The 10,425-nt window shown below is 56.4% G+C and overlaps 1 protein-coding gene across 2 annotated transcripts in view; it reads left to right on the top strand.

Annotated features, from left to right (window-relative positions):
- The first annotated feature begins 525 nt into the window (after positions 1 to 525).
- The window catches only part of GAD1 (glutamate decarboxylase 1), a 42,033-nt gene continuing 32,133 nt past the window's right edge, over positions 526 to 10,425 (top strand). Inside the window, exons 1-3 of one of the 2 annotated variants that reach the window (XM_032755422.2) lie at positions 526 to 823; positions 2,290 to 2,434; positions 5,831 to 5,893. In XM_032755422.2, coding sequence (XP_032611313.1) covers positions 2,353 to 2,434; positions 5,831 to 5,893 — 145 coding nt within the window. In that variant the 5' untranslated portion in view covers positions 526 to 823; positions 2,290 to 2,352. The remainder of the gene's footprint in view (positions 824 to 2,289; positions 2,435 to 5,830; positions 5,894 to 10,425) is intronic. The other variant, XM_032755421.2, reaches the window with a different exon arrangement.

The raw sequence follows: 10,425 nt of genomic DNA, 5'->3' as shown, positions 1-10,425 counted from the left end.
TCTCTGCCGGTGGCACCGGGTAGCTGTGGCCAGGTGTGGTACTTTGATGAGGCCTAGGGCAGGATGAGGAAACTGTAATTCCTCCATGGTCTGAGAGGTCTCCCCTCATTTCTGCCTCCTTTGCCGTTACAACAATCCCAGCTCCGTACAGAGTCAACGAGGACACGACCCAAAGCGCGCTTTCGCTCAAGGAAGCGTCGCAGGGTCACAGATCTGGGGGAACCCCGGGGAAAAGGACTGAGGCAAAACCGCCGCTCGTCTCCTACAAGATATGGGAGGGGGAGGGGAAATGGGAGAGGGGAAAGGAGGGGAGGGAAGAAGAAAAGCTCAGAAAGGCAGAACTCTTCGTAGGAATTATCTTTTCCCTCCTCTCACCCGACAGCCTGCCTATTTCCAAAGGAAAAAAAAAAGCGTGTTGAGTACGTTCTGGATTACTCATAAGACCTTTTTTTTTCCTTCCGGGCGCAAAACCGTGAGCTGGATTTATAATCGCCCTATAAAGCTCCAGAGGCGGTCAGGCACCTGCAGAGGAGCCCCGCCGCTCCGCCGACGAGCTACCCCCGCGAGCAACGGCCTCGTGATTTCCCCGCCGATCCGGTCCCCGCCTCCCCACTCTGCCCCCGCCTACCCCGAAGCCGTGCGGCCGCCTCTCCGAATCTCTCTCTTCTCCTGGCGCTCGCGTGCGAGACGGAACTAGCGAGAACGAGGAAGCAGCTGGAGGTGACGCCGGGCAGATTACGCCTGTCAGGGCCGAGCCGAGCGGATCGCTGGGCGCTGTGCAGAGGAAAAGCGGGACTGCCCGGCTCGCTGTCGCCGAGCCGAGGTGGGTAAGCGAGCGACCACCTGGATTTCCCAGCGCCCAACCGTGGCTTTTCAGCCAGGTCCTCTCCGCCCGCGGCTTCTCAACCAACCCCATCCCCAGCGCCGGCCACCCAACCTCCCGAAATGAGTGCTTCCTGCCCGCCCTAGTCCCTGCTCTCCATGGGTGCGCTGCGCAGGGATCCCCCCGCCCTCGTCACTCTTCTTATCCCTGCCCTCCGGATTCACCCCCCGGGGACGCACGGAGGCTGAGGCTCTAGTTGAAGTGGGGCAAGAGCGATTTTCTCTTGAGCTTCCATGCTGCGAGCGCCTGTCCCTCCAAGGGGCGCCTGGGCAGTAGCAGCCGAAGGCGCTACTAGGAACGGTAACCTGTTACTTTCCCAGCGGCCGTGGTCGACCCGCTGCCCGAGTTGCTGTGCCAGTGCGCGCGGGGGGCTAGGTGTGAGGTCGGAGGGAGGGTGTGGAGGCGATGGCCGGTGGGCGCTCCTCTGCGGGGTCCTCGATCTACCCAGATTAGCCCGCACTCTCTCTGTCCCGGGGCCTTCGGGCGCCATCGCGCCAGCGCCAAGAGTCCAGCAGGGGCGCCGCGCAAGATCTTTGTCCGCCGCCTCCTGCGCGCTGCGCGCAAGTTCGTTTCCCCGGTGACGTTCCCCATTCTTACTTACCCCACCCTCTCTGGATCTGTACCGCGAGAAATCTGGGGTCCTCAGGGGACTAGGTAGAGGAGAAACGCTGAAACCGGACTGAAACCTCGCCCTAGGCTTAGCGATGGCTAAAAACCGGCTGGGATAAGAGGGAGACAAGCAAGGTGCCGACTCGCTGCTTTCTGGCTGTCTGGAGTGCAAGGTGACTGTGGTTCTTCTCTGGCCAAGTCCGAGGGAGAACATAAAGATATGGGCCTTTTTCCCCCTCTCACCTTGTCTCACCAAAGTCCCTAGTCCCCGGAGCAGTTTGCCTCTTTCTTTCCAGGGAATTAGCCAGACACAACAACGGGAACCAGACACTGAACCAGACATGCCCGCCCCGTGCGCCCTCCCCCCGCTGGCCCACACGCCGGCTGCTGAGTGCCCAATGGGGCTTGTAGCGGCTCGGCTGGAAAATCGCTCACTGAGCGCTCCCCTGTGCTCCTAGCCCAGTCCCCCACACCCCTGCGTCTTGTACTGGCCTTGGACCCCCACCCCGACACCGCCTCGTCTCGGCGCTTCACTCCAGGTCGCGCCGATGCACTGCCAGACTCGAGAGCGGCCCAGGGCTACGCTGCCCGCGCCCCAGTACCGGAGCTAGCGCGCAAGTCTCCTCCGCTGCCCCCACCCCTGCGCACCCCTACCAGGCAGGCTCGCTGCCCTTCCTCCCTCTTGTCTCTCCAGAGCCGGATCTTCAAGGGGAGCCTCCGCGCCCCCGGCTGCCGAGTCCCTCCGGTGTGCAGGACCCCGGAAGTCCTCCCCGCACAGCTCTCGCTTCTCTTTGCAGCCTGTTTCTGCGCCGGACCAGTCGAGGACCTCGGACAGTAGAGGCCCCGGGACGACCGAGCTGATGGCGTCTTCGACCCCATCTTCGTCCGCAACCTCCTCGAATACGGGAGCGGACCCCAATACCACTAACCTGCGCCCCACAAGTAGGTCCCGCCCCAATTTTCTATCAAATGAACTGCAGGGAAGATGGGGGCGCTGGGACGTCGGGAGGCTGAGCTGGCAGAAAGGGAAGGGGGAGCGCGGAGATAATGGAGGCTGGGAAATAAATGGGGCTCTGACCCCGTCCCTGCCAGAGGTCATTCGGCTGTCAGGGACGCTAGGTGACTCCCAGGGCACCGGAGAGCGAGGACCACGCAAGGTCCGAGCGGCGGCGATCGTTGAGGGCTTCGCGGCGGAGGAGGGGCGCGCAGCCAGAGTGTCGTTTTTATTCTGTTGTGTGTGGTTTCTTTGCTCCGTGGGACGACAGGGGTCAGGGCAGGGGGCGGAATGAAGAGCTAGGAGCCCCAGCAGGAATAAGAGTTTTCAGTCCCCGGCTTTCGTTGAGCCAAGATCTGACCTCCTCCTTTCCCCCTGCGCTGTGTTCAAAGTCTATAATCAGCGGAAATTTCGACGTTAATTGCAGCTTTTAGAAAACTCAAGGTCCCTAATTGCTCCAAATTTGCATCAAGCTATTGACGAGTTAGGGAGAAGTCAGGGGCGGGAAAGGTGCATAAAACTGAGACTGAGCCTTGACATTTCATATAATTAATTACATCTCAGAGAAATAAATAAATAAATAAGGGAGCGGGCAGCATCCTGAGTGGCAAGAGATGGGGAACTGGGAGGGGGCAAGAAGATTTATCATAGAGAGGAGAGAGCACCTCTCTCCTTATCCTAGGCAAGATATCTGTCAGGAGGTGACACGTCCCGAAAAGAGAGAAAGAAAAGAAACACCAGATAAAAGAGAGGGGAGGATTTATGCTTCCCTGTCTTAAGTGCGACAGGCTCCTCAACCCATTTCCAGAATCTATCTTTATTTCCTACCTCTGTAAAGGCTTGAGATGAGAAAATTGTTTTTCTTTTTCCTTGTTGAAGTGAAGAAGTGTCTCCTGACCCCATCCCCCTAAAAAAACTATCAGCTTCAGACTGTAAGAGTTCCCGCTCCCCCCTTTATTTTTGTTTCTGAGATGTAATTAATTGTATGAATTTCCAGAATTTGTGTACAGAAAGGGCTTAAGAAGGATAGTGTGGTTACAGGGAGTGCTTATTGATGCGCTTTTATGGCACTTTATGTATGAGAAAATAAATATCCTCATCAATAAAGTGGGGATTATTACCAGAAAGCCCCTTTAGACGCTGGCATTGGCTCCCGGGCAGGAGGTCTTGTGTTAAGTCCTCAGGTCTCATTCCAATTTCCTTTGCAGCTCCCTCTTCCCACCACCCAGGAGGGATACAATTACCCACACAACAAAGAGGGCCTCGGGAGAGTCGCCAGCCCTGGTAGCATATGAACCAGGCACCGGCATTGGAGCTGGCCAGGGCAGGGCGGGAGGAACGCGAGGCCTGCTCGCCTTTGTGTGTTGCTTTCGCCTTGATGGATTTCTTTTCTGACGCTTTCCACATTTCCCGCCCCCTTTTGCCGCCTGGGGGTGGGGGTGAGGGGTTAGCAGGCAGTTGTGTTAATTTACCCTCCACTCCCGGCACCCTTACTTCCGGTGGCCGCCAGTCGTCGGGCGCAAATGCCCAGTCACAGGTAGGAGACCCAACAGAGGCGATGACCTGAATCCGCATGTGGCCTGGTTCGCCTGGAAGCTACCAAAGCAAAGGCAAGAGAGCCGGGGACCCTGCTGTAAAACAGCAAGCAGCACGTGTCCCGGGCACACTGTTGCAGGCCTTTAGCCTAGCTACCGCATCAGCACCCCAGGCTTCAAAGGCGCGCTGGGCGCTCTATCCACTCTCACCCTCCCTTGCAGACAATACCTTTGCCCGCCCAGCTAGCTCTACTTCTCTGCCCCTTTAGAGTCTCCTGGGAGGTGGCCTTAGTGCAGGCAACCTTAGGTACTCTCTTGTTCCAGCAACCCTTGGGTGGGCTTGGAGCCCTCCTTGTCCTCAACCGCTAGGTCTTCCCGACCCTTGCTACATCAAAGGGGCTCTCTCGCTTGCTCTCCCCGTCTCCCTTTCCCTTTCTTTCGTTGCAGCCCCCAATTCTGAAAGGCAGTGCAATGTGTCTGAACTCCACCTTCCCTGCTGAGTGACCTTGGAAAACTCATGTAACCTCTCTGAGCCTCGAGGTTTTTTCTTTGTCAAATGACTCTTAGATCAACACTCCTGCCAGTTTCATAGGACTGTTACGAGAATTAGATGAGATGATGTTTAAAGTGAAAGCACTTTATCAGGTCCAAATAGCTCTTTATCCGCCAGGTATTATTAGGGTTTCGCTTTTGCACTGATTTCCTGTCTGTCACTGGAACTCCATCTGTGACATGTCTCACCGACCTCAGGCTGTTTCGTCTCCCCGCTGGGGCTCTGTTGTGCCTCGGGTTTAATGGATGTCACTCTCCTTATCGCCTCCAACACTTGTGTGAAGCTGGAGGCACCAGTCAGGGTAGGGTAAGGGAGTGCTTGGAGAGCTTTGCTTTGAGCGATTGGAAGGGGATTTCATGCTGGGCTCACCACAGCAGCCCGCTTGGGGGCTTAGCGGGGATGGGGTTGCTTTCCACACTTCTTGCTGGAAGTTGAACCCCGAAGGCAGCAGGTAGACCTTGAGGGGTTTGAGAACAGCCTGGAAAAGAAGGAAAATCCAGCAGCACCTCCACCCTCAGTTGTGACTCAGAGGAAAGGTGCTTGATTCCATTTACCTTTGCCTGCTCCAGACCCAAGATGTCAGAGGGAAGGGTTAATGAGGGGCAGGTTGGGAAGAGGGGCCAGGGATGAGGACCCGAGGCGCACTATTGTCTTCCCCACTCCCCAGTCTGACTGAAGAGCAGCCATGCGAGCCCGATCATCTAGTCAAATACTATTTTTCACCCAATTAATTCTTGAACTCTTCCGCGACCCCATTTCATGCCAGTTTATTTTAAGCTGCCACTAGGCTGGAGACCCGCCAAGAAATTATGAGACGTTTCGGTCCCAGATGCCTGTGTTCCCTTTCTGGGCTGCTGTGGTCGCCCTTTGAGTCTGCGGGGCCTGGCCAGTGGGTGTTGGGCGGCTCGATCGGAGCCTGGCCCTTCGCGTGTGGGTCAGCCTTCACCCAACTCCGACTCCACCTCCGGGGCTGCCTGGCGGGGGTCGTTTGGGGGCCTGGAGGGGCGCCGGGTGCCCTGCCTCTCAGAGACACCGTTCTATATTTGAAGCCAGGAGCAGGAAGGGAGTATGATGGGGGCTTAGAGGATATGCCTGTCGGCTCACAGATTTGGCTCCTAGCTCCTTTCAGGAAGTAGATTTTAATGAAAAGCTCTGGCAAAGACCTCATCCTCCCCCAAGAAAACCATTGCCCTCCACCCATTTCCCCACGGTCGGAGCCTCCCTGACCGAACCTCTCTCCGTCTCTCTCGTCCTAGCGTACGATACCTGGTGCGGCGTGGCCCATGGATGCACCAGAAAACTGGGGCTCAAGATCTGCGGTAAGTGACAGGACTAACTGGGGCCCGACTGGGCTGCGTAGGGGGCGGACCTTTGGGGCTTGGGAGACTGGGACGCAAGCGGAGGGGGATCCGGGCTCTTGGGTCTGATTTTCTAATGTAATTACAGCCAGGACAGCCAGCGACCACGCTCCCCTACAGGCCCTGACCCTCCTCTGCCTGCCCCAGACCTGGTCCCCTGGGGTCTTTTCCTCTGGAGTCCCCAATCCCCAAGACCCCGTGGAGCGAACGCCGGGTGCCCTGCCTGGGCGCAGAAGCGGGAGGAAAGCGCCCCCGCGCGGCAACCCCGCTTTCCTAGCCCCGCGCGCAAGCAGCTCCCACCCGGTGCCGTGCACTCTGCCCGCGCGTCCCAAAGGTGGCGTAGAAAAGGTAAACTGATCTGGCTTGCTGGAGAGCAGACCAAAGGCGCGTGTATCTGCCTGAAGCTGTCGCTGACACATTTCCCCCATCCCCTACATCATCGCCTACCCCTCACTCGCATCTCCACCCGCGCAGTCGGGTCGCATTGAAAGTGGTCTCTCCACCTTGAGGGGTTTTGCCCTGAGATGTCATAACGGATTCAAGTTTCTTTCTTTGGGGCCTCGGAGGCTAAAGAAAAGGATTGCCTGGAGCCCTCCATGGCCTGCCTGAGGGAGGCACGAGGGTTTGCCTGGCGCATCCTTGAAGGCGAGGAAGGAAGGGAAAGGGGACGAGCAGGGACGAGGAGCCGCCGGGGGCGAAAGAACCGGGAAGGAAGAAAATAGATCAGGGAGCTGGAGAGGAGAAAGAACTGCTCTCTGGAGACAGGAGGGTCTGAAATGAAATCGCCCAAAGGATGTAATTTTTTTTTAAAGGAAAAAGGGAGATTTGTTCGAAGGGGCACAGCTGAGTGACTCTGGCTGAACAATGAGGACTTGCTTTCCTTGCTACATTTCACCAACTAAAATTCTCTAGCCTTATCGCGCCAGAAAATACGGATTTCCCCGGGCAGAGGTTGGAGAGGCGCGGGAAGATTAACGAGGGGCTTATTAAAGAGTCATCCGTCAGCTGCTGCGCGCGGGAGATAGCGGCAGAGCAGGCACGGGACACGCCCGCCCGCCCCAGCCCCGGAGCGCCGAGAGCCGCCGGCCGCCTGGGTGCTCTCTGCACCTGATCTTCCCAGCCTCCCTGGGTCCTGGGGCGAGGGCGGTGGCAGTTTGCAGTCAGAGCAGAGTAGCCGCTTTGGGGAACTACTCCCTTCCCTGCTTGGCCGCGCCGCGCCGCGCCCTCCCTGCGTTTCTGGGGCTCTGTCCTCTAGACCCTGGGACTCGGCGTTTAGGGAGGAAGGGGCGCTCGATTCCTAGACCCAACCATTTTCCACCGAAAGCCCAGCCCTGCCGCCGGGCGGCCTGGGGGTTTGGCCTTCTCCCCTGCGCGGGACGCCCGTGGGGCGAGGCCAGGGCTGCATCCCTGTGCTGGGGCAGCCGGCGGCCGCGGATCTTTGTTCTATAAATAGCCCAGTCCCACTCCCACCCCCACCTCCACCCCCACCCTGCCGCCATTCTGGGCTTAATGGCGCGTTTCGCGCGAGGTCCCTTCGGCGGCCGCAGCGCTCGGCTTCTGCAGCCGTCATTGTCATGCAGCCAGCCGGGCAGGCAGAACTGAGCGAGCCCTGGGCAGCCGAGGACAGGGTAGGGGCAGGCTCTGGGTGAGGGCTTCTTATCCGCGGCGCCTGGCCTGCTGAGGGTGGGGGGCAGCCCTCATTCACCCCCATCCTGCCCCCTGCTGTCCCCTGCTCCTCTGGCTGCAGGCGCTCCACTTCCGCGGGAATAAAAGGTCTAAGTGCTTCTTATGGGGACATAACCGACGAGTTCAGAAAGGGTAAAGAGGCGGGAAAGAGTGGGGCTTCGCTGGGTCCGGAAATAGGGAACCCGGAGTTGGCCTCAACTCCCTCTCCCCCACTGTCAGCCAAAGCTAGGAGGGAGGGCTCCTGGGGGCTGCAGTCCTCAGAGAGTTTCCTCCCTGTGTCTGCTCCCCACAACCCACGGTAGTCTGTTGAGGAGAAATTGCCTTGGGCTAAAATGCCCTGCTTTTGGGGCCACAGGTTAGGAGGCTTCCCATTACGTTTGATTCTGAAAGGAAACCAAACACCAAGATTTATTTTCCACACCTTGAGACAACTTTGGCTTTCCATTTTAATCTAGTGGAGGCGGAGTGCAGTCTTTGGTGTTGGCCCTGGGTCCACAGCTCCCTGCCTGCCTACACACACACACACACACACACACACACACACACACACACACACACGTGCACGCGCGCGCGCGCACACACACACACCCCTCCCTTCATCCCTGGAGGGATGGACCTGGAGAGTCCCTTCTTGGCTTGACACCATCCAGGTTGGTTTACCCTTTCACATTAAGAGAGCAGAGGAACTCATGGTCCTCTTCCCTCTTCCACACCCACTGCCCTGGATGACTCTCAGAAGCACCCTCAGTGCCTTGCCAAAATTCAACCCCCACCCACTCTCCCCCTGCCCTTCCCCAAAAGCCACAGAATGAAGCTGCAAGGAAGGCCCTGGGCCCCACTAGTGGTAGGTACCCTTAGCTCTGGAGGCAGAATCCCCTAGGGAGAGTAATCAGCTAGAAGAAACCCATGATCTTGCCAAGAGCTGGAGAGTGCTGCAGGTATGGTGGCATGACCTAAATATGATGAGTTGCAGGGATCCCTAAGTTCTGGCTCTGGGCTCTGCTAACTTCCCAGGGTGTCCTTGGGCTTCCATCACTTATCTCTTGCTGCCAACTACAGCCCCTGAACTGTTTTATGTAGCCTACGCTGTGTGTGTGTGTCTGTGTAATTTTGTATCAAGTGCCAAACCTTAAAAATAGAGAGATTTCAAGTGCTCTCTTTTTCTGGTTTCTCTTGAAAAAACTTGGGGGTGGGCAATGGGGAGGAAAACATGGCAGGTGCTGTTAGCCCAAGAAAATCAGAAAAAGAAATCATGGTGGCTCACATCTGTAATCCCAACACTTTGGGAGGCCAAGGTGGTAGGATCATTTGAGGCCAGGAGGTTGAGACTAGCCTGAGCAGCATAGGGAGACCCCATCTCTACAAAAACTTTAAAAAAATTAGCCAGGTGTGGTGGCCACATAGCTGCAGTCCTAGCTACGCAGGAGGATGGGGCAGGAGGATCGCTTGAGCCCAGGAGTTTGAGATTACAGTGAGCTATGATGGCGCCACTACACTCCAGTCTGGACAACAGCAATAGAGTATGACCCTGTCTCAAAAACAAACAAACAAACAAATGAAAAAGAGCCCCTCTGTCTATGCATATGCAATTCCATGCCATAGCTTGGTGAACAGAGAATGTGCTGGGCTTCAGCTCCCACGTGCCCTGTTGGCCATAGGTGCTTATGCCATGCACAGCTCAAAGCCCCACTTGGCAACAACTGCCTGGAGCCAGGTGCTTTCTAGCTACACATACATGTGCACACATGCACACACACATACACAGACACACTCTCTCACTGGGCCCCATAAGCCTTTGAGTTTGGCAGCAGGGGTGAGGAACCCACAGCAGGAGCTCCCCTCAGCTCAGAGGTGGAGTCATGACTTTTTCTCCCCTTGCGGCTGGCCAGTGTGCTGGCACCCAACCGAACACAACTGCAGCTTTGCCTCTCCTCTGCTTTCCTCTTTGCCTCTAAGAATGTAGAGCTCTGTGACCAGTTACCCACAGGCTTAAACTAGGTCCTCGAAGCTGGGGTGTAGAGCAAGAGGGAGTACACTCGGCTTCATTCTCTGGGACCCCTTCTTACAGGACCCCTTGCTAGCCAGGGAAATTGTCAAGGCACTGACCTCCAAGTCATCCACCACCTCTTCATCCTTGGAGAAGCAGTTCCTTCCAGGGCCTCTCAGAGCCAAGGGAGGCCTGGGTCACCTACCTTTCTGAGGATCCCAGTATTTTAGAAAACAAATACCTTCCTAAACAAAGTGAAAGACATGACAACATAGATATGTTTATGTTAGCAAATTAATTGTTTTAACATAAATTATAATGCAGTGTAAGTGTGCTATTCATAACATAATTACAGGATTTAGAGAGGATTCTGATTCCTAGTACATTACTGGAAGTGCAGCCCAAGGAATGGGATGCAGGTTTAAAGCTGTGTTGCAGGGCCGGGAATGGTGGCTCGCACCTGTAATCCCAGCACTTTGGGAGGCCGAGACAGGTGGATCACCTGAGGTCAGGAGTTTGAGACCAGCCTGTACAACATGGCGAAACCCCCATCTCTACTAAAAATACAAAAATTAGCCGGACGTGGTGGTGGGCGCCTGTAATCCCAACTACTTGGGAGGCTGAGGCAGGAGAATCACTTGAACCCAGGAGATGGAGGTTGTGGTGAGCCGAGATCATGCCACCGCACTCCAGCCTGGATGACAGAGCGAGACTCCGTCTCAAAAAAAAAAAAAAAAAAAGCTGTGGCGTAATGATCGTTTCTCAGCCTCATCAGGGCATCTCTGCGAAAGCCTGTGGCAAAACCTCAAGCTGAGTTTCT

The sequence above is a fragment of the Hylobates moloch genome, unplaced genomic scaffold, assembly GCF_009828535.3.
Source record: "Hylobates moloch isolate HMO894 unplaced genomic scaffold, HMol_V3 SCAFFOLD_1, whole genome shotgun sequence".
NCBI lineage: Eukaryota > Metazoa > Chordata > Mammalia > Primates > Hylobatidae > Hylobates > Hylobates moloch.
The sequence above is the reverse complement of the archived record's forward strand: the minus strand, read 5'-3'. Positions and strand labels throughout refer to the sequence as shown.